Here is a 23,970-nt window from a genome sequence, read left to right as displayed (position 1 = left end):
CATAGTTGGGCAGGTCTGAAATATAGCCTACTTTCAAAATAACACACATACACATTAGTGAGGATTGGTGGACTTAATCCATCCTGGAGGAAAATACTTACTGATTATCAGCATGCTTGGTGCTGCATAAACAGAAACAGAGCCCTGTCTCAAGAAGTTTCAATTTAACATCAGAATCAGACAAACACACTTCAGGATACTGGCAGATTTTGTAAAATATTTCTCCCAGAAATGTAGTCCAAATTACTGTAGAAATATGTTTATAATATTAGAGTTATAATATTTGTTTTGTTACAGAGAAAGTCTAATTACATAGTCTTAAAATAGAAACAGTATGGCACACAAATTTAGCGAGGGTTACATAAGCTTCCTAATCCTTCTACTTCATTATCCACAACGAATTCATTAACAGTAATTTATTGGCTGGATCCAGAGTTTATACTCCCTCGCTATTCAGACACTACAAGCATGATGTACACTGATCTCAGTTACATCTCTGCACATTTTTTGCACCTTAACTCTTGACCTATGTCTGTCTGAGTGAGACAGTGGGGATGTGATCCATAAAGGTACTCAGGCACCTAAGTCCTGTTTTTCAGGTGCCACTGCAATCCACAAAACTCCCATTCAGCTGCCACCTAGCCCTGTAGATGCCTAAACTCACTCAGCATCTAAGTTTTTGTCCTCTGGGCATGTGTACTGCAGCCTCACCCTTGGCACCCAGGTGCCTATCGCCTGCCTAAGCACTACTGCCTCATGGTAAGGGTTCAGATGCCTATCTCCTGCCTAGGCCCCAGAATGATTCACAAGCCAGGAAAGAGAAGGTGTTCAGCTGCTTAAGTCACATCCAGAGACTAGTAGGCAACCTCTGGGCACGGCTACCATATTGGGCCCCTCAGGCAATCGGGGGAAGGGGGCGCAGGAGGGAAGAAGAATGTTCCTTAAAACCTTTAACCTAGTGGATAGAGTACTCACCCAGGATGTGGCAGAACCCCAGTTCAAGTGCCCTCTCCTCCTGAGGGGGAAAAAGGGATTTGAACTAGGATGTGGAAACTCTCATATGAATGCCTTAACTACTAGGCTATGGAATATTTTGATATGGATCTTCCTCAATCTCTCCTACTGAAGTTGTTACACTTTAATAAAACAAATGAATAATTAAATATTAACTGGGTCAGTGAAAGAGTTAAAATTACTCTATAGCAGTGGTGGGCACTCTGCAGCCCTCATGCGGCCTGTCAGGGTAATCTGCTAGCGGGCTGCGAGGCAGTTTGTTTACTTTGACTGTCCGCAGGTTCGCCCAGTGGCCATGGTTAGCCGTTCCCAGCCAATGGGAGCTGCAGGAAGTGGTGGCCAGCACTGAGTCCCGCACTGCTTCCCACAGCTCCCATTGGTCAGGAATGGTGAACTGCAGCCACTGGGAGCTGCGGGCAGCCATGCCTGCAGATGGTTAATGTAAACAAACTATCTTGCAGCCTGCCACCGGATTACCCTGATGGGCCACAGGCTGCCCACCACTGGTCTATAGGCTAGTGATTAGACAACTCACCTGAGAGGTGGCAGATCCCTGTTCAAATACCTTCTCCCCCAACAGGAGCAGGGGGGACTTGCACTGGGAGTTTCACAGATCCTGGGAGGGTGCCCTAACAATTAGGCTAAAGGTTATTAAGGAGATCCTCCTCCCGCATCCCCCAGCCATTTAGTTTCAGGCCCCACACACAGTTCAGGCACCTATCTTCTCCAGGTTGCTAGCAGAGCTAAGCACTTCCTTGCAGCCTGGACTTAAGCACCTATCTCTGAAAGAGGGGCAGGGCTTAGCACACACCCCTCTGGTCAGCATCTCCCATTGGCGATCTTAGGCATCTCCCGGTCTAGCATGCTGGCTTTGTGGATCTCATATTAAGGTGCCTCTCCCTCCCCATTCATTCTACAGGGAGCCTAGGCACCTAACCCAGGCTTTGTGGATCACAGTGCTGTTCCTGTGATTTTCTAAATGTTATATGTTGCAATGCTGAACACTATACTGCCTAAGTCCCTTAGTGGATCTGGGCCCAAGCTCTTTGCAGCAAAGTTCTTGTCTTCCTATACATTTTGTATACATCATGTACACTTACTGTACTACAAATAATAAGTGGACATGTGGACTCAGTAAACTAAACCCACAAGGAAGTATCTCACGGAGGAGGAACAGTCTTGGAACATAACGCTACCATTTCTAAAAAACATAAAATCACAGAATATCAAGGTTGGAAGGGACCTCAGGAGGTCATCTAGTCCAACCCCCTCTGCTCACAGCAGGACCAATCCCCAACTAAATCATAAAGGAGATGAATGTAACAATTAAGTAAGGAAACTGATGAGCAAACAAATAGCATGCCTCCCCAGGCAAATACACCAAAAGGCTTAACACTGGGACTCTTATTTGGGGGGAGGAGTGGGGAAGGTAAAAGGGACAAATGCATCCCCCAACTAAGAAGTTGCTGAACAGAAGATGTGGAAGAGCCAGGCAACTCCACCACCCCCAACTCCAGCCCAGGACTAAGGTAAGATCGGTCCAGCGGGCGACATCAGGCTGCAAGAAATGGTGACAGTGGGCCCCTCTCCCCTTCCGCCCACCACCTTTTCCTCCAGACAGACCTGAGTAATTGCATTAGACAAAACGAGGGGGGGGGGAGTATTTCACCCCAACCCTCCCAGCAGCAGGGACAGACATGACGGACTCGGGGGGCGCCAGCAGCAGGGCCGTGGGTTCAGTCGGGCCCTGGCTTAATATTCCCCCCTGCTCCTGCGCTGCCTTCCCGGCCGCCCTGGCCCCGCACCAGGAGGAGCTGATGACCCAGCCCCCCTCGCCCGACGGAGCCCCCCTGCCGGCCGGCCCCTCACCAGGCGGAGCTGGCTGGTCTCGTCGTAGGAGAGGAAGCCGAGGATGCTCTCGATGGCCACGATGGGCAGCCCCACCAGCGTGTTGCTCTGAGGGAGCTGCTCCAAGGGCGCCGGGCCCCCCTGGAGCTGGGGGGCCGGGGGCGGGGAGAGGCGCGCCGAGCCCATGGCGCCTCCTTCCCCCTCCGACAGGAGCCGCTCCTCCGCCACCGCCGCCATCTTGGGCCCTGTCCCCCTCCAGTCCTCGGCTGGGGGAGGGGGGACTTCCTGTGACAGCACTTCCGCCGCCCGCCCGCCGCTCCGGGGCGCGCCTGGGGGTGGGGGGTGTCCTGGCCCGTCCCGGGTTGTGACCCCCTCGGGCGCCAGTGGCCTGATCCCCCTGCAGGCCCCGTGCTGCCGCTGGAGCGGCCTGGGGGCGCCGCCCTGAGCACCCCGCTCTGTGACTAGCCCCTTCCCCTAGCCGCTAGCGCCCAGCGGGGAGCTGCCCCGGGGGTGGCCATAGGTGAGTGAGAGCGGCTGGAAGCGGGGCGTCATCTACGCTGAGCTGATCCACATCCAGCCCGAGGGAGCTACTGGTTCTGTGGGGTATCGCTGGCGAGGAAGGAGGGGGCCTGCCCCCAAAGAGCTCACAGCGTCAGGCCCACAGACAGCGAGCGAGCGGGCAAGGAAGGAGAACAGAAGGGGTGGGGCTTTGTGGACAGACCCCTCAGCCAGCAGACTGTTCGTTTGCGGGCTGAAATACCCCGGGCTGCCCCTCCGCCATGCCCTTGTTGAAGGGGGTGGGGGGGGGAATTTGAGAGAGCTCCAGTATTGCCCCAGGTTTGTCCCACACAGGTTCTGAAGACAGTGCCCATCTTCCCTCTGTAGGGCTCTTCCTCTAAGAGGCTCTGTTGGACCACCCTGCTTCCCCAACAGTACTGCCTCTCAGAACTGCCAGCCGTCCAGGCACCTTGTCTTTGGCCCCAAGGCCTCCTGCAAATAAATTGGAGAGAGACTGAACATCCATGGGGTCCTCCAGCTGCTCCATCACAGATAGGAGATGAGGTTGTGTGTGCATGTAAAACAAATGGGTGACCACTTCTTATTGTCACTGTTTGCATCACAGTAATACATAGCGTAGTTGTAGCCGTGTTGGTTCCAGGATATTAGACAGACCAGGTGGGTGAGGTAATATCTTTTATTGGACCAACTTCTTTTGGTCAGAGAGAAGAGCTTTTGAGCCACACAGAGCTCTTCTTCAGGTCATACATGGTACATAGGACAATACTATTTCCAAAAGGTCAGTGACCCACAATTAATATTATGGGGAGTTTTTTGCCTTGGTCCACTCTTTGTGCTGCTTAGGCAGCATATAGGGCGTGGAGGCTACTCACAAGTCCCCAGCTGGCAATATGTTCCCATATGCGATATGAGCACCTTTCTGAGCCTATCACCATCTTGCCCCAACCTGTCAGTCCCAATGGCTAATTGGGGAGGGGCAGCAGCAAGAACCAAAGGGTGTGTTCAGGAGGAGCAGGTCTAGGAGCTGTTTTCGCAGCCACAAAGGAGCTCCTGGTGCCTGCCTGCAGTAGTTAAGGAGTACCACAAGAGCTCCTGAATTCAATAGGAGTAGTAGCAACAGCCCAGGACAAGGAGAACACCCCAAGTGAGGGAACCGAGGTGTCAGTATACCTCAGCAAGGAACCAAGTGGTAGCATCACTTTGTTTTTCATTTGGTCTAGGTGTTACCCTTCCTGCAGCCAGTGGGGCAGAGGTGGGTTGGGTGAGGACAGGGAATGGCTAGAGTGTATGGTAGCTTGGGGACCATACCCAGCTGTCCCAAGTTAGAGCAGCTTTCAGACTGCTCCTATGGATCCAGAGAATATAGAGGGTAAAGGATAGCTAGAACAAACCAAATTCTCAATTGCACGTGAGTAACACCTCTGAAGTTAATGAAATCTCATGGAAATAACAGCAAAATGTGGTCCACCAAAAGAATGGGTTAGGATAAAAAGACCTAGAATATAGTTTCCTTTGGGCCTAGAAAATGTCATGATGGTTCTTCTTGTAACTAATGACTTTTTAGCTACCTAAAATCCCTGTGGATTTCCCCTGCTACGATGAAAAAGTAACTAGTTGTTTGTTGGTTACTAAGGTAAATGATTAGGGGATGGAGATTAACCTATGATTTTCAAAGACAATCCTGGGAACTGGCCTCTCTCAAAGGACTATTCCGCTAAGGAAAGAGTAATTTGGGAGCAGCAGAGAAACAATGGGAAAGCCTTTATGTGTATCATCATAATGGCATTCCAAAAATGTGTTCTGAAATGAATAATTCCTACCTGGGAGCAGAACATTATATGCCATGTACATAGGCATTTTGCCTTATTTTTTCCCCATTAATGTCTAAAACTACAAGCCAATATTAGAACAAGGCCTTCCTTTTTCCTCTGTAATTTCAGGATCTGACAGCCTTTCCAAGACAAACCATAAGTGGTTTCAATCCAGTTATGGGGATTCACGATAGATTTGTGACTTGGCACATATAGTTCAGGCAGACAGCTCATTAACATTTTCAAAATTAGGAAGAAAAAGCCATTTCCATTAGTTATAAATGTGTTTTTAATTGTTTTGAATGCTTAACTTGAAAAGTTTGTTTTTAAGATATAGTTTTGTAAATAATTAGTAATTAGTCTGCTGAGTTAAAGCTCAGACTCTATGCTGAATCTTAAGTTTTGATTCACATTGTGATGTTTTATTTTTTCTGTATCATATTTTAGAATGGTCAGTTTGTAAATGATCCAGTGCTTAATCTTGAAAAACATACATCATCCTTATCTGTAGATGATCCACAATATAGCCTTAATATTGGCCTACCATTTGAGCCCATAATAAGAGACTCTGGGGCCCATCACCCCAGCAGTAACTCCTGGAAGTATTATGTAAGGTAATAAAGGTTTTAGTGCATGCCAAATCATAGGTCAGCAGATTTTGCAGTCAGTGTTTACCATTGATGCAGGATATATATTCTGTACCCTACTAGAGCTGTCACCTGTCTAGATTTTTGCAGAGCTTGCAAGACATTAAAACAGTCTTGCAATAGCCTCAGAGATAATGCACCATCGTGACATGATGATGGTTGTCTATGTCACACTGAATTTTTTGGGAAACATTCAGGAAAAATGGTTCAGTCATTTCCAGGAAGGAGGTTAGGGAAAAATAGGCTGTTTTGTTAAAAAAAAAAAAAAATTATTGCAGTTGTTTCTTCGAGAAACTACAGTGTCTCCATACTTGGGAGTAGGGACATGAAATTTGACATGGGAGCTGCCCTAATGTCAGAGATGTGGCTTTTGCTGTCCTTGTGAAAATCTGCCAAATTTGGTCAAATTATAAACCTCTGAAAAATCTCAGTTCACCCATGCTTAGCCATGTTAGAATTTGACAGGAATTCTGAGAAGATTTCATCTGCCCTGAACATGCTCCATCCCTCCATGCCAACTGAACTGCCCATGTGCCATCCCCTCAGAGCAACTGAGCATGCTCCAACCACGGGCTGCAGGGGCTGAACAAACTTTTCCTATAATTGCTCCTCCTGGCTGCCTAATTTTTGAATGCTTAACTTTGCAACTCTAGCATTCTCTTAACATTGTTTTTTGTATGCAGTATTTGATACAGAGTTGAATTAGTGTGGAGAGAAATAGAATATAGTTCAGTCCAATTCATTTTAAACTCTTGAGGGTGACACCTCCTGCCCGGAAATTTAACATGCAAAAGTATGCAGATAATACAGTAAGATTCTTATTTGGAAGCAAAGATTTTCTAGAGTGAGAATTGCACCATCTTAATTAAGATTTGTGTTTAAACTGGTTTAATTAAACTGGGGTAACCCTCGGTCTTTTTTTTTTTTTTTTAATTTTAGTGGCTTATGTTGGTTTACATTAGTTTAATTGGAAACAGGTTTAAATTAAACCAAATGAACCACTCTTATACCAAAATATGTGTTCACATAGGGGTTTGCACTGGTTTAAGTAAACCAGTTTCAGTTAAATTGGTGCAGAGTTGGGTGTGGACAAGTCCTAAGGTGTAAAATACATACAAAAAAAAATTGGAATCAAACCTGTTTATCCAAAGGAGTGAATACAATAGTGAATGACTCTCAACATGGCATCAGACACAGGCAATAATTTCCTCGCTCTGCAGAACACCAAGGTATACCTGCCTAGCCATTAACATGCCTACAGAACAATGCCAGCTGACTAAGCACGTGGCAAACTGAGAATACTGCCCCTCATCTGTTTGTTACACCTACGATCAAAACACAAGTAGTGTTTGCAAAAACATCATGTTACTGCTTCCTTGTCCTTCCTCACACACTCCCTGCTTTGTTTGTTTCACTCAGCTCTTGTAGCTTGTCTTTAAAATTGTATGTTCTTTGGGGCAGGGACTGTCTTTTACTATATAGCCATATAGCACACATTACAAGAAGTTCCCAACCTGGTAGAGGCCTTTAGGCAATACTGTATTACAGATAAGTTAATCGATACAGATGTCATTTGGGCTTGGTGTCGCATATGGTACTAGGTCAGGAACATCAAAGAAATCTGAAAAGGAAAGCAAAATTGCAAATCAGGTGGGAGATGTATCATGCCCACGCATAGACCAGAGGGTTTGGTCTCAGACTGGAACAGAACAGGGAGAAAGAGACTAGCCAGGGAAGGAGAAAATGCATTCTCTATAAATGTAAAATTGTGATTCTTAACTAAAACAACATGGATTAGACTGATCTTAATTAGCTTCCGCGGTATCAGGCTGGACATGTCATGCAAACAGTTGCTTTTGCTCAGTCTGATTTTCTCTCTCTTTTTCAACAATTTTTTTTCCCACAGTCCAGGTGGTTTAAGATTGGTATTTGAGAAATTGATGCAAACTACCCTGGGCAGGGTTAGAAACCTCAACCTCCAAGATGATGTAAGGGAGAAAGGGTGGCTGGAGCCCATGTTTCTCTGGATTTATGGTCAAAAGGGTCCTCTCCTTTAAGGAGTGTTAATATTAAAACTGCAGGCCTCCAGACACGTAGGAAATGCCTATTGACCACAGATAAGAATCTGAGTTTAAGAGGCATAGGTGACAATTACCCAACTGTGAATTTACCCAGATATTGTTTTTATGTCTCATCTGAAAGGTCAAGACAGTGATCCAAAACCAACTGGCCATTGGTTTGGTACCGATTCAATGGAGGAGTGTCATCTATAGAATCACCAACACCACTTCCCACATCACTGTGGATGTTCCTTGAAAATCCAACTTACTGCCATTCAAGTACTGAACAGTCCAACCCTAAAGCTACATATTAACTGGAGTGGATTTGTGGGAACACCTTATGGTCAGTTTGGAAAACTACATGCCTTTATTCATAAAGGTGTGAAATCCAGTCCTGTGTAGAGGGCCACTCCAAGGCCTTTAAACCATTTAAGGTCACTTCCAGATAGGCCCAATGCTGAGGAACTGGTCTGGAGTGTGGAGGGAGATGGGTTCAGTGTATACTGTTGTGCAACAGAGGAAGTTATAATTTGTTTAATAGTAGTAGTAGTAGTAAATATGGTAATATCCAAGGCTGCAATTGGGATTGAGGCCCTATTGTGCTGGGTGTTGTACAATCACAAAAAAAAAAAAGAAAGAAACAATCCCTGCCCTGAAAGGTTTATGATCTAAAGATTTAGTGCTTACAATATGCTGGGAAAAGTACAATTAGCTAAAGAGGCTTTGACTCAGAAAAGCAGTGAAGCAGTATCTACAGAAATAGGAAGGAGAAATACGAGGAGGTATTAGCTTACATGGCTTTTGCTCGCACTCCACCGCTTTTCTTAGAACATTCACAAAAACAGGAAAAGATTGCGTGATTTCCTTAATAAAGGCCCAGTTATCCTGTCAGCTACACTGGTGTAAATCTTGAGTAATTCCTTTGGCTTCAGCATGTTACTTTAAATTTACATTAATGTATTTGAGAAAACAATTTGGCCCTAAAAAGGACAGACAGGAAATGCCTTTGATGATCATCAGCTGAATCGGGCTTTATTGGCATGACAAGCTGTTTGAGTGTTGCCAAAGTGTAAGAAAAAGACAGGCTATTAATCATCTGTGGGTGGCAGGTATGAGCCACCCAGAATAGTGTTACACACTGGATTTGGGATCAGATCCCCTGTGTCTGTCATTACAGTCCTTTCCTGATCTTGTAGCAGGTTGATGTAACATGAAGCCAAAATAGAATATCATTTGGTTATGAGCAGTGGGAGGATATGTCAATATGAAAATACATGAAGAGAATATGTAAATTGACGAAGATAATATATTAACTAAGGATCCAAACCTGCAGCTCTTACGTAGATGCTTCCTACATTGACTGAAGGTTTTTTTCTGTCAATGTAGTTAATCCATTTCTCTGAGAAGCAGTAGCTAGGTCAAGAGAAGAATTCTTCCATTACCCCCCCAAGCTGCATCCACACTGAGGGTTAGGCTGACTTTACTGTAGTGCTCAGGGTGCAACATTTTTCACAGCTTTGAGTGATGATGATCTCATTTTTAAGTGTAGAGCAGGCCTAAGGAAACTATTTTGGGCTTGATCCTGCATTCCTTTTGCATCCAAAACTCATTTATTTTGTGGTATTCTGAAAATTGTGTTAAAATTGTGATCTAGCACTTTAAATTCCATGGGGCTTTGCTAGGGCTCTGTAGGGAAGCATGTGATCAGATTCACTCTGTGTGTAGCCAGCCAGGCTAGAGTGACAAACAGGGTCAGCGTGAGCTGTGCCTCTGCATTTTTAGGAAGCAGCCTGCTTTCTCATTCTCTGATTTTGGATTCTTATGTGTTCTGAATTCTAAGAATAAGTAGTGTTTGTTGCAAGCCTTCAGCAAGAGTATTTTATGTTTTTATCTAACTTCTGTGTGTGTATGCTATGAAACAACAGATTTCACTGTCTCCTTTCCTTCACTTCATTGGAATGCTCATGTGAGTTAAGGGAGGTAACTGGTGCTTGGGAGTGGGAGAGAGGCAGTAGGTAGGGGGAAAGGAATAAAGTTTCAGTATTAAGTTGCTCTCCACATCTCATGAATACTCAGCACAGATGTACTTTCAGCACCAGTTTGTGGCCAATCATTACCTTGTGGTTTCTGCTGGGGGTGTGTGCAGTTTCAGTCACAGGCTAAATAAGTGACAAAGAGTTCTGTGGCACCCTATAGACTAACAGACGTATTGGAGCATAAGATTTTGTGACATGCGTCTGACGAAGTGGGTATTCACCCACAAAAGCTTATGCTCCAGTACGTCTGTTAGTCTGTAAGGTGCCACAGGACTCTTTGTCGCTTTTTACAGATCCAGACTAACACGCTACCCCTCTGAGGCTAAATAAGGGATGTGCTCATTCAGCACATTCCTCAGCTGGCCTGCCCACTCCTCACTGGCCAAGTGTCAGCTCTACTTCTGGGGCTAGATGGTGCCTCCAGGCAGAAAGGACTTTGTGCTCCCTTGGACTGCTTCAATTGCTCCAAACAGACTTTCTGTTGCACAGGGCCTTCTGCCAGGGTCTGTGCTGAGAGAAGTTGGTATAGGCCCCAGAGTGAATCTGGTCCAGTGAATACAATTCAGTACTGCGAAGCAAGTAACAGAGAGAGGGAGAAAAAATACACTATATATGCTACATACAGGGCACCCATTTGTGTCAGACCAACTTTTTTTAGGGGCGAGGGGGAAGGGCTGGCGTAGGGGAAATGTATTTCTTCTGTCCTTAATACACAGCATAAGCATTCTTTAACTCGGAAAATGTTTGATTTATATATTGAATTACTTGTGAAAAAAGCCATGGCTTTAAGTTACAGAGAGTAGAGTTATGGGGAGAAAACTAGGATTTTAATCTAACAAATACTTTGAGAGGGTTTGCAGAATTTTTGGTTCATGGAAGTTCACGCATCTCTTGATAGGTTGGAAGAAGTGGAAAACTATATTCATTATGAGTGCTGTGTGTGTGTAGTGGTACTGACAAATCATCCTCTGCATTTATGGAATCTCCATTTAAAATCTTCACAGAAATCTCAAACCAAGAGCAGAATATGTTACAGCCTAGCTCTATACAAGTTTCTACAGTAGTTTCTGGGTGCTGCTGGCTCTTCACTTGTAAATAGCTATTAGCTTACTCATTGTTATTATTATGATTTGACATTTGTGTATTGCACCATGGAAGCACATGGCACTTTACAGAGATAATCTTCTAGGTTATGAGATAAATGGTTTCTAAAGTTCTCCAGTCTAATTTACTGCTACTGCTACTCTGCAGCACGGTATGGGGAGGAGGTGACCAGCTCTCTGTGGAGAAAGTAGTAGTTTGGGGCTATTTAGGAAAGCTGGACGAGCACAAGTCCATGGGGCCGGATGCGCTGCATCCGAGGGTGCTAAAGGAGTTGGCCGATGAGATTGCAGAGCCATTGGCCATTATCTTTGAAAAATCATGGCGATCGGGGGAGGTCCCGGATGACTGGAAAAAGGCTAATGTAGTGCCCATCTTTAAAAAAGGGAAGAAGGAAGATCCAGGGAACTACAGGCCAGTCAGTCTCACCTCAGTCCCTGGAAAAAGCATGGAACAGGTCCTCAAGAAATCAATCCTGAACCACTTACAGGAGGGGAAAGTGATCAGGAACAGTCAGCATGGATTCACCAAGGGCAAGTCATGCCTGACTAACCTAATTGCCTTCTATGATGAGATAACCAGCTCTGTGGATGAGGGGAAAGCAGTGGATGTGCTATTTCTGGACTTTAGCAAAGCTTTTGATACAGTCTCCCACAGTATTCTTGCCAGCAAGTTAAAGTAGTATGGGCTGGATGAATGGACGGTAAGGTGGATAGAAAACTGGCTAGATGGTCGGGCTCAACGGGTAGTGATCAATGGTTCCATGTCTAGTTGGCAGCCGGTATCAAGTGGAGTGCCCCAAGGGTCGGTGCTGGGGCCGGTTTTATTCAATATCTTCATTAACGATCTGGAGGATGGTGTGGACTGCACCCTTAGCAAGTTTGCAGATGACACTAAACTGGGAGGAGTGGTTGATACGCTGGAGGGTAGGGATAGGATACAGAGGGACCTAGACAAATTAGAGGATTGGGCCAAAAGAAATATGATGAGGTTCAACAAGGACAAGTGCAGAGTCCTGCACTTAGGACGGAAGAATCCCATGCACTGCTACAGACTAGGGACCGAATGGCTGGGCAGCAGTTCTGCAGAAAAGGACCTAGGGGTTACGGTGGACGAAAAGCTGAATATGAGTCAACAGTGTGCCCTTGTTTCCAAGAAGGCTAATGGCATTTTGGATTGTATAAGTAGGGGCATTTCCAGCAGATCGAGGGACGTGATCATTCCCCTCTACTCAGCACTGGTGAGGCCTCATTTGGAGTACTGTGTCCAGTTTTGGGCCCCACACTACAAGAAGGATGTGGACAAATTGGAGAGAGTCCAGCGGAGGGCAACAAAAATGATTAGGGGGCTGGAGCACATGACTTATGAGGAGAGGCTGAGGGAACTGGGATTGTTTAGTCTGCAGAAGAGAAGAATGAGGGGGGATTTGATAGCTGCTTTCAACTACCTGAAAGGGGGTTCCAAAGAGGATGGATCTAGACTGTTCTCAGTGGTAGAAGATAACAGAACAAGGAGTAATGGTCTCAAGTTGCAGAGGGGGAGGTTTAGGTTGGACATTAGGAAAAACTTTTTCACTAGTAGGGTGGTGAAGAACTGGAATGGGTTACCTAGGGAGGTGGTGGAATCTCCTTCCTTAGAGGTTTTTAAGGTCAGGCTTGACAAAGCCCTGGCTGGGATGATTTAGTTGGGTTTGGTCCTGCTTTGAGCAGGGGGTTGGACTAGATGACCTCCTGAGGTCCCTTCCAACCCTGAGATTCTATGATTCTATGATACTTTTCAGATTAAAGAGCCAAAGAATCAAATGCTGCTTTGATGTGTAGTCATTCACATAAGTGCTAAGTGGGTCTAATGTGATACCAGATCAGATTGGTAGCATTTTGTACCCACTTCGTACAGGTGCAAATGACAAATCAAAATACAAGACAAGCCTTTGCTCTTTCAGATGTGATAACGTGTGAATTGGCCATTCCAGTTGCTGAGAAAAACACTTTTTGTTTGGTTTGGGGTGAGAATGTCACATGGAGTTCCATTTTCTGTCTGGATTTTCATTCAGCATAATCTTCAGCACAGCTATTCCTGTTTTTATCTCAAGTGGGTACTGTACTTATGACACACCACACAGGAGTGCTTCAAATGACCATCCAACAAATCCTTAAACCAAACCAAACCATCCAACCAAAAGCACAATAACTGAAAGATTCTTCATGAGGTGTTTACCAATGTGTTGAGGAATAGAAAGTGCACTACAGCTGAGGAGAGTAGGTTCAATTGTCCCACAGAGAGGATCTTCCCCTTTCAACAAGCAGAGGTATGGAGTTAAACAGTTACCTCTATAATACTCCTCAGACCCAGTGGAGAGTCCATTGCACTGCCTAGGATCCCCATATGTAGAGGGCAAGAGGTAGGAATTGGATATGCTAGATTCATCCTATTGACAATTAATGGTGTCCATTTAATACAGTCCAAAGCATGCCACGAAGGGTTCTAGGGGTGGTGGAGGCCAGAAGAATCTGGCTCCAAAAAGTAACCAGATGGGTAGCATAGGGCTGCAGCACTGGTGCAGAGACCGTGCTTTGTGGCTGACCCTGGCCCCTAGCCCATCTCCTGGGATCTAAATGGATATCAAAAAGGTGCAGATTGTGGGTTCAGTAAACTCCTTCCTCTTATCTTCTGAGGGACAAATTCTGCCACCACAATCAAAAAACCAGAATCTCCCTGCATCTAGTCCCTCCCACAACGTCTACGGGAGGAGAGTGATCTGGCCAAGTATCACTTTTTTTTTCTAAAATAATCTAGATACCATAAATTGAGCATATAAATAATATATTAAAAATACCTATAAGAAGCACTAGGGATCAGCTGGGTGAGAGCAGTGTGGATTATACAGGTTTTCTTTTTCCAGTGGTTCAGTGAAATCTCTTAATTCACCTGTTTGCAAAGAAAGTGTCAATGGCACTTATAGACATGGCAAACAGAGAAAAAGGAGACAAAGGGATAAATATGTGTTTGGACTTTTCCACCCTTGGAATGCTGTGCCTCAAGCCTCTTGAGTTTAACTGAGCCTTCCTCCCACCATTCTCCTTCCAGCAACCCTTTCCTCCCACCCTCCAGCCCTCTCCTGGCTCTCTGCATCCTCAGCTGCCAGGAAAAACTGGAAAAGAGCTCACCATATTAAACATGACACAGACTTAACAGCAGGTGGTGCTGGATAGTAAATGTAAAACACCAGGCCTGAATCTGCTCCTGTACTAATTTTACATGATATTATTCCATTCATTTCAACAGACTAACTCCTTATTTTCTCTCTTCTAAAAGACAAGAATCAGGCTCAGCATATTAAAGAGGTTATCTCCCAGTATAACCAGCTGGCAAACCTAGCAGTGATTTTTCAACACATTATGGACAAGATACAGCAAAGGATTAGAAGAGCTGTGGAGAGAAGCAGCAGAGATGCACTTGAGCAACTTGGACTCAGTTAAAGAAGATGACAGGTTGCAGGATGAGAAGATGTAGAATTTACTGAGCATACAGATCTGATGCTGAAGGAATGCATTCAATAACAGAAACTATAGAGTTGTCACAGGTGTAGCAAAAGTGTGAAAAGCAGGAGTGCTGGTAAAGAAACTGATTTTTATTTCTTGGACCCATATGGCATGGGTCAGGGCAACAAAAGATTAGGCCCCTATCATATAGTAGGGGTGAATCTCTATTGACTCCAGTGGCTACTGTTACAATCGGTGCCCACTAGCAGCCCAGATCACCCCTCTGCTTATGCAAGTGAATAGGGTTGATATTAAGTGGATCCCTCCTGAAAGAGCATAAAGAGAAGAGGGATGGAATGTCTGCATTGTCACCCCTCCCTTGGACTCTCTACAAGCTATTCCAGAAGCATTAACTTCTACTGGATTCTTTCCTTTACTGCTTCTGAATAGCTGCATAGGAACACAGACAATAGAACCATGGCTGTTTCTGGAGCTATGCTGCCAGAAGTGGGGGCCAGAGAAGCATCACAAACAGGGCTGGATTAAGCTTTTGTGGGCCCAGTGCCAAACATATTTGTGGCCCCTATGGAGGCAATGGACCATGGCGCGGGGAGGTTACTCCCCGGAGCGAGGGGCCAGCCAGAGGCAATGGGGCCATCCATGGCAGAGGCAGTCCCACGCCCCCCATGCAAGGTCCCTATTTACAAACCGGCAGTTGCCAGATGCACACTGGCTTGCCCGGTCCTGTGCTGCCAGCATTCCCTTTCCCCTCAGGGGCAGGCCTATGCCGTGCCATACAGCCCCCCCTGCCCAACACCCCCTGACTTCCTGTGGCCGGAGGCCCCCCAGACCCACCCACAAATGCACAGCGCCCTGCACAACACCACCCCTGCCCAGTACCCCCCTGCCCAGAGCCCCACCACAACTGCCCAGCACCCCGCACAGAACCTTCACTCCCTAGTGCCCCAACACACACATCCTCCCTGCCCCGTCACAGCCCAGCACCCCCCCATACTCCCCACAGACCCACTCCCCCAAGCCCTGCCTCCTGGCCGCACTCACCAGCCCTGCTGGGAGGTGACTGTGTCTGCTGGGCTGAGTCGGCAGTGCAGCCAGGCCTGGTCCCAGGGCCGGGAATCGCTCCATCCCCTCAGGAGTGGCGTGATCAGCCAGGCCAGGACCTGCCCCAGCAGGGGTCCCTCAAAACGCACTTGCCTGGAAGGGCCCAGCCAGGCCCTTCACACTGTTCCCCACCACGCATACACTTGGCTGAGACTGGCCAGGCTTCTGCCCCAGTCCCAGGTGGCTCAGCTTTGTGGAGACAGGTGGGGCCCCACAGGTAGTGGGAAGCAGAGACGGCCCAGAGCCGGAGGTGCACTGGAGTCCAGCCAGGGGGCTGAGAGGAGCAGGGGGTGGGGGCAGGGGCAGAGAGGAGTCCTTGGTCAGCTGGCGGGCAGGCCGAGAGGAGCAAGTGGTGGGCGGGGGGAGCCAGCGGGGTCTTGGGGTGCAGTGCAAATGGAGCAGGCCTGGGCCTCTTCTGAGCATGGGCCCAGCTGCATAGAGCCACAGGAGCCATTGTAAACCCAGCACGAAAAGAGGCAGTGGCATAGGCAGGATGGCTCCAACTTCCCTGGATCTAAAATTCTCTTCTTCATGGAACCCCTGGATATGCAGGATGGGGAGGCTTTGCCACCCTGTCCATTCTGCAGCCCACAAACTCCTTCCCACTGGGGGACAATTTCTTGAAAACTCTTGTAGAGTTTTCAGCCCCTTCTATAGGGTTCTCTGAAGGAGGGAGTGATCTGCTCCATAGCTATCAAACTGATCTTTCCTGGAATTAATAAATTGTTGTGGACAATTCATTTCATGCTGGTCTGGTCTGGTGCCTGCAAAGTTGGTTAGTAATGCCGCCTTCTGTCGGACCCTGACCTAAAAGGAATTTCTACGTGGAAGTGAGAAGTATAGTGCCTGGACTAAACTTGAAGCAAATGATGCCCACCTCTTGATGAGGGCTCCAGCTCTTTAGCAGGGGGGTTTTAGTTGTATGTAGAAAAGATAAAACTCAGGTCTGGGCTACACTAGAGTTAGGTTGACACAAGGCAGCTTACGTTGACCTAACTATGGAAGTGTTCTACATTTAAATTTTGTAACTGCCCAGCTACACTGACTTAATAACTCCACCTCCATGAGTGGCATAGAGTCAAGGTTGATGTGGTTAAGTCGATGCAGTGTCAGTGTAGACATTGTGGTGTTCATGTTGACTGTTAGTGGCTTTCAGGAGCCTTCCCACAATGCTCCACGCTGACAGTACAAGATAGTGGAGAATATCCTGCAGCTCAAGTGGTAGAGGGTTAATCCTTTTGGAGCAAGATGATCTGTTGTCATGAAGTTCTGAATGGTGATTTGTACAGCTATGAAGTCCTAGGAAGCCACAGTTTTCTAAATTAAGACATGCTGAATCTTGGCCATAATCACACAAAAATGTATGTATTGTTACAGAACCAACAAATCAAAGGATTGTTGAGGCTTGATGATAACAGGGCTAATGTATCAACCAGAACTCAATGAACTAGGAAGCCTCTACATAGACTAAATCTGTTACAAGAATGTTTTGTTTTATTTTATTATTTATTGTATTATTTTAAAAATTGGCTAGAATTGATCAGACAACTGGGAGGAGTGTGGTAAATAACACCCATGAAAAGGTTAATGCCAGCTTTCAGCAGCTACAAGAAGTTGCTAAGAAACAGTGTCATGTCCTCCTGGTATGTCCAGTGAGAGTCTGAGTAGATGATGTAATGCTCAAAATTTGTGTTTGATTGGTTGGATCTGTTGCCTCTCAATGTCCTACTAGGGTGTTTATAGGCTGAACCTTTTCCACCTTCCTCATACACACAGTTTAGCTAAGCTCTTATTAAATAAAGTTGGCAATTTTTTTCTAACTCGCCTTTGAACTTTTAATGACTATTGCTACAGACAGAGCATTAGCCCTGTCTGAAAGGATGATTTCAGATGTGTGGTAAAGCCTGCACACCCTTCCTATGTCTTCCACAGAGGCAGTCTTAATGCCATGAAAAATGCTTTGGAGTAATACAGTCATCTATAATAACAAACATATGGTAAGGGAATATTTGATTATTAAGGGATTGTGGAAGGATGTGTGTCCCAGAGTCACTTGCACCCTTCAGATGACTGTTCATTTAGGAAACATTTTTATATGAGCTTTTTCACCACCTTTGAAATCTACTGACTCTTAAGGACAAATATTTGTGCATCTCTCTGTTTGCCAAGCTGATCCTGCAGATGTGTAATGCCTGTGTGTCACTGTGTGTAAAGTGCTTGACGCAGCAGCAAGCTGGCTGCCCTAGAGACGATGACAGAATCAGCAGAACAGAGCAGCTTTCCATATGTTTGGATAATTTCCTGCTATATGCCAGGCCTCTTGCTCCTCCTGTGCAGATGTAAGAACAATCAGGAACAAGTTTCTCAGTTTCTAAATATTTGTCTTTTCTGTTCCCTTCAGCACTCTGTGAACTGTCCTGCCTTCTTCTGTCTTCTGTTCTCTTTTCCATCCCATGTGTTTTTCTTCTACAGAGACAGCATGTTTTAATGGACTGAGCACAGAGCTGAGACTGGAAAAAAATGAATTCCAGCTCTGCCATGACTTGTTATGTGGATATGATTTCCAGGACATAATTTATGCTACATACATATGTTTAAAGGGTGCTTTGTAGAAAACTGTAATTTTTTAAAAATTAATTACAAAATAAAATTTAAACTCTATCAGTTTATTTGTAATACAGGAATAAAAATGCTTCATTACCTCACATGCAAGTTATGAGGATCAGTGCTCTAATAATATTGTTAAATTTTCTAACTGCTATATACATGCTAAGTATTATTCTTATTCTCCTTGCATTTGGGGATTCCTGTCTAAAATTATTAAAAATGTTTAATTTCTAGAAATAATGGGTATGAAGACCAGCATTTTCTGCAGTGTCCTAAAGGGTGACTGACTTACCACACCTTCAATTTGCAGCCTTCTGCTGCTTTAAAGTTACACTGCCAAATGATTTAGGCCAGTAATTTATGCCCCATCCTTCAAGATGCTCTGTGTAGATGGACTCCTGTACTCGTAGTACTGTTTGCAAGGTAGGGCCTTTGATTTTGTAAAGAAAATAAATAATAAAAAAAAACATGGAAAGATATGGTTTCTTTTTGTTTTTATATTTAAACATTGCCCTGCAAGGTTTTGAATTAGACATACCAGAATAGAATTGGAAAGTAAAATGAACTAGAAACAAAGGTAAAATTAACCATTTTAATATCACTAGCCAAACTGAGTAATATGAAAACAATAAAAGGAGAGAATAGATAAGAGGAGCATAGTCTAGTGCAGGGTTCAGCAACCTTTCAGAAGTGGTGTGCCAAGTCTTCATTTATTCACTCTAATTTAAGGTTTCACATGCCAGTAATACATTTTAATGTTTTTAGAAGGTCTCTTTCTATAAGTCTATAATATATAACTAAACTACTGTTGTATGTAATGTAAATAAGGTTTTTAAAATGTTTAAGAAGTTTAATTTAAAATTAAACTAAAATGCAGAGTCCTTCGGATTGGTGGCCAGGACCCGGGCAGTGTGAATGCCACTGAAAATCAGCTCACATGCCGCCTTCGGCACGCGTACCATAGGTTGCCTACCCCTGGTCTAGTGGGTAAGACACTGCAAAATGAGGTGAGGAGATAAGGAATCCACTCCTGGTTCTGCTGCTGAAGTGCTCTGGGACTTCGGGCTGGTTACTTCACCTCAGTTTTCCCTTTCACCTCTATGTCTTGTCTGTTTAGATTATAAGCTTTTTAGGGGAGGGACTGTGTGCTATTGTGGGTTTGTACAGTGCCTAGCACAACGTGGCCCTATCTCAGTTGAGACCTATAGGTGTTACTGTAATTTAATAACCTAAGGCATTGCTGCTAAAAGAATGAGGATTTAAAAAATGTTTATCATCTTGCCATATCCCTTTAATAAAGAATTTTTAAGCTCCGGCTCCTGCAAAAGTGGCCTGCTGGGCTCACATGGAGACCATGGAAGTCAGTAGGGCTGTGGGAGGGTGTAGGAATTCCTGCACTCATTGAGATAATCTTGCACTTTGCCCTCCAATGATCCTTAAAATCTGGGGAACATCTAGGCTGGATGCATTTACAGGTCTCATTCATTTTAGTTCATATAACCGGGGGTTCTGAAAGTGATCATGGGTGAATAGAGTGAATAGATCACAGAGATAAGGGGGTGAATAGTAAGTACCGATTTTCCAGTTCTTGCCCTCAGGGCAGGGTTTGAATTTAATAGATACTTTAGGGGTGGGGAATCCATTGTCATGTATATACATAGGAATGGGCACACTCAAAATACAAGGATAAATGAGAGTAATTATGCCAAAGGCAAAACTTATCCTCTGTGCAGGTCCCCTCAAGAGCTACAGGAGTACGTCAGCAGGACAGGGCTGGTTCAGCAACTGCTTGTGAAACCCAAATCTGGCTGAGCGATTTCTGATCTCAACGAGGGACGCAGTGAATTATAATGAAAACTTCCATCCTGTCATAAGGACTGACGCAGAGCTATCCAGAGACTGAGCGAACCTCAGTAAAGGGGCGGGGGGGTCGGGGCCAGAAAGTTGGGGGAGGGGGCAGGGTGAGCCAGCAGGGAGGGACGCCCCATCAGAGGGGTATGAGCCCTCAAGGGAGGTGAACTCAAGGGGGGTTTCTGTGAGGGAGGCGGATGAGCCCCATAAAAGCCGCTCTCGGGCAGCTTCCCTCCTGTCCCACACAAGGCAAAGCTCCCCGCTGCCAGCGAGCCCGGGGACGGGAAGGGCTTAGGAGCGAGCAGGGGAGCGGGCCCTGCCTGTGCCAGCCCCTCCTGGGGGTGGGATCCGGGCGGGGCTGGGACTCTCGGCTCCTCCTCGCCAATCGCTGGGCTTCGGGGTTAGTTTCGGAGAGCGGAGCCGGGGGCGGCGGCGGCGGGGAGAGCTGGTCTCCGAGGAGACAAAGCGGCGGCGCTGGGCGGTGAGCGGGGTCGGACGCCAGGGCCCGGCGGGGATCGGGCTGAGTGCGGCGCAGGCCGGGCTCCTCTTCGCAACAGGTTCCCCGCGCTGCCCGGCCCCCAGTGCGCTGCGGCGGGCACCGCAGGCCGCTCCGCCTCCCCAGGCCCCGGCCAGTGATCTCCTCGGTCTCGGGCGGGGCGACCCGGCACCATCCGCCTCCATGCGGTTCGGCTCCAAGATGATGCCGGTGAGTGAGGGGACCCGGCCGGGAAGAGCGGGGGAGGGGGGCAGTAAGCGGACATGGGGGGTGCGTGGGCGGCCAGGGCAGGCGGGGGACACGTGGGGCTGGTGCGGGGTGGACTCTGCTCCCATCCCGTATTGTTCAGTCTCGGGGGCGCCGCGATCAGCGAATGTGACTCGTTGGCACCAACACACCCCTCGGTGCGTGGGAGTCTGGGGCCAGGCGTGGGCAGAGTCGGGCCAGAGGGAGTTTCGTGGAGAAAGTTGGAAGGGGGAGAAGCTCGGACTCAGACTGGAAATTGCCTTTCGCTCCTGACTCCAGGGTCTCTCGGTACCTCCATGGTAGTAACCTGGCGGTTTTCAGAGATGAGGGGCGGGTGGGATCAGCCGCGTGTATCTCGCCTTCCCCCCCCAGGTTCAGTATTTACGATGGGGCAGTGCTGCTTGGAGACTCGCGTCAGCAAATGGAGCTGACTCCTTATCTAGGGAAGGGTCTGATAGCGCCGGTAAACATCGGAAGAGAAAATGGATCCTGCCACTGTAGAGGCAGAGACGGAGGAGGTGGGGGAGACCATCAGATTAGCTCTTTGTTCCGAATCTGAGCTGGTTTGTGTTGGGGGATTTTCTTCCCCCCCCTCTAATCTTAGTGTTTACAGCTATTCTGCTTGCTCCGGTTTCACGCTGAGATCAGTGTAACGAGCCCTCCAGGGGAGACTAGCGAACCTTGTGGGGAAAAGTGCCCCAGGTTAGTATTACAAGAGTGGCGAGCCCTGATAGGCGCTAGGCTTGCGGGGCAGGGCTTGGTGCGCAGTGCACTGGGGCGTGAACGGCGGGGGAACAGGTAGCTTGTTGGTGAAACAACAGTGACACAACATTCCACACGTTTAAAGGGACGGTGACGTTCAGCCTTCGGAGAGAAGAGTTCGCCATACACTTCCCTTATTCCTCCCACCCACCAGCTCTTCTTGCATTAGATAGTTCCCCTGATTTTTTTATTTTTTTTAAGGATTTAACCAGCCGTCAGTCTGAATTATCTTCAGATGCACAACAGTCCCTAAACGTTGAGTTTGTTCCACTTCCAGAATTCTAGATGTTATGGGTGGAACTGGCCTGTTTGGCAGGAGGAGGGACTGAATAAGCCAAATTGTTTTGTTCTCTCTAGCTTATTCGGTGTGAGTTTGCAAGTTCTACATGACAAATTCATGATCAATTCTTAGCAAATTGGAATTCCTAAATTTGTCTAGACACAGACCCCTGATGTGGTCTTGAGATTTCCTACATCTGTTTTATTTTTAAAATGCCCAAGCTCCAAGAGGATGAGCGCCCATGTTGTTCACAAAATAAACTGGTTTCAGGATATTCTCCCATTGACACTGAAGTAGGAATTACCTGGAGAAATTTGTAGTTTATGAAGGTTGTGTCCACGCTAGGTAAAAAAGGTGTGTTTTTAATACTTTAGAATTGACCCGTACCGGCTAACTGTGTTAAAATACAAAGTGCTCTGTCTACCCTATGGTTCTAACATGAGTTTAAAAACTCATCTTTGTTTCTAGTGAAAGCAAGGCCTAAGATGAAGACAGCTGAAGTTGAATGAAGGGATAGAAAGGTTTTGCTTTGGCACAAAACCTCTGACTGTGGGAAGAGGGAGGTCCTTAATCCCCATGTTGCAATTGGGCCAAGTCAGAAGTATTAGTATCTCAGAATATTTGGTATTAACCAGCAATCAATAGAGCCCCAGATGAACCATTGTTATTTCTAAGAATGTCAGATTACAAGTAAATAAAATGTGCTGAGAATTCTTGTGCTTCTAGGAAAGCCTGAATGGAGATTGCTTTGAGTATTTTAGGTTTTTGTGTGTGCGTGTTCCATGCATATGGCCTTGCTCTCCAAGTGGTTGAAAAATCAGGGCCAACACTTTGTGTATGAGTAACTTTACACAGCTGCATAGACCCACTGAACTCAGTGAGATTATTCATGTATATAAAGTTATTCACAAGTGTATTTGCAGAATTGGGGAATTGTATTCTTCTGATACAGTAAATTGTCAATTTAAAAACGCCTTCCCATCACAAACCCTGGAAGCTGACTGAAGCAAATAGGGATCCAAAAACAGGAAGAGAATGGCCATTTATAAGGAGATGACCCTTGAGTATCTCAGGCTGACATGGTTTGCTTGTTCCAGGGAAGCTAATGTCTCTTCTCCCTTTCCTATCACTCTTTCCTCCCCATTGAGGAGGCAATAATGAGGGTTGATTTTAGTCCAGCAGAACAAATCAAGGGAGCAGTAATTGGTGTAGCTTTAATTGGTGTAATTAAAGAGAGAGCAATCACTATTGGTGTAGCTAAAGTTACAGTAGTCAAACTTTTTGGAGGATTATATTGTCATCAGCCCATGGAAATCTGAGGGGAAAAAAAGCAATATATAAAGTAGCAAGGTGTTAATTCAAAGATCATTATAATTAAGTAAACATTCTGTCACCAGATAGTAAATCTGTACAAGAGACTACCCTTCTCAGCTAACCACCTGTCTCTGAAGATCATTCCAAAGTATCCCCAAACAATTCTGTTCCTTTATTTGAATGCCACCTCCATTTCAAATCTACTTCTGTCTGTCCTTTCAGTAGTTGGTTGAGACAAGTGCCAGTGCATGAATTGCTGTAGGTGCTCAGACTTCCATTGCATGATCACTCAAATCTCGATCATTCTGTTTTTAATTAATAAAATAAAGGGATCGCTGCAACTGTTACCATACTGTGTTTACTACATAAAGTAATGGATCAGTCTAAATTAGAATGGGTTAAGTGGCTTAATATTAGAGAGCAAATACAGTGGATTTAGAACTCAGCATTTTAAAGGTTATAATGTATTTTGTTGCTCTACAGGCTCTCATTTCTAATAATTACATTAATTGGGGGATGTAGGAGGATATTTTAAAAGGCACAAAGAGCAGTTACTGCCCACTGGGCGTTGGTGCCTAAACAGCCCCTTGAAAATCTTCTCTGTAGTAAACACAGTCTGAATGGATATGAACAGAAATGAACTGGAGCCCAAGTAGTGCTAAAAACACCTGGGAACATAGATAATAGCAAGCCTTAAAACAATTTCTTGCACTTTTTTTTTTTTTTGCAGTTTCTTTTACCCAATCACCCTCTTTTGATGATAAACACTGTTTT

General features: G+C 45.9%; 2 protein-coding genes and 1 long non-coding RNA gene across 5 annotated transcripts in view; 2 read left to right on the top strand and 1 right to left on the bottom strand.

The window, feature by feature from the left end:
• FBXO28 (F-box protein 28) overlaps positions 1-3,140 on the bottom strand; it is a 33,402-nt gene extending 30,262 nt beyond the window's left edge. The window contains exon 1 of the mRNA XM_039530326.1: positions 2,884-3,140. Within this exon, the coding sequence (XP_039386260.1) occupies positions 2,884-3,099 (216 nt within the window). The 5' untranslated portion in view covers positions 3,100-3,140. The remainder of the gene's footprint in view (positions 1-2,883) is intronic.
• TP53BP2 (tumor protein p53 binding protein 2) overlaps positions 2,381-23,970 on the top strand; it is a 78,419-nt gene continuing 56,829 nt past the window's right edge. Inside the window, exon 1 of one of the 2 annotated variants that reach the window (XM_039530321.1) lies at positions 2,381-2,543. In XM_039530321.1, coding sequence (XP_039386255.1) covers positions 2,457-2,543 — 87 coding nt within the window. In that variant the 5' untranslated portion in view covers positions 2,381-2,456. Of the gene's footprint in view, positions 2,544-20,442; positions 20,805-23,970 lie in introns of those variants that run through there. The other variant, XM_039530322.1, reaches the window with a different exon arrangement.
• Positions 3,169-15,418, top strand: LOC120400956. 2 transcript variants are annotated; one of them, XR_005596194.1, is made up of 3 exons: positions 3,181-3,382; positions 8,042-8,242; positions 14,352-15,418. It is a non-coding gene; the product is annotated as an uncharacterized LOC120400956 (long non-coding RNA). The 2 variants fall into 2 exon arrangements; XR_005596193.1 differs by lacking the exon at positions 14,352-15,418 and having other exon boundaries at positions 3,169-3,382; positions 8,042-9,760.

This window comes from Mauremys reevesii, linkage group 3 (assembly GCF_016161935.1).
Source record: "Mauremys reevesii isolate NIE-2019 linkage group 3, ASM1616193v1, whole genome shotgun sequence".
Classification (NCBI taxonomy): Eukaryota; Metazoa; Chordata; order Testudines; family Geoemydidae; genus Mauremys; species Mauremys reevesii.
This window is presented reverse-complemented; position numbering and strand designations above follow the sequence as displayed.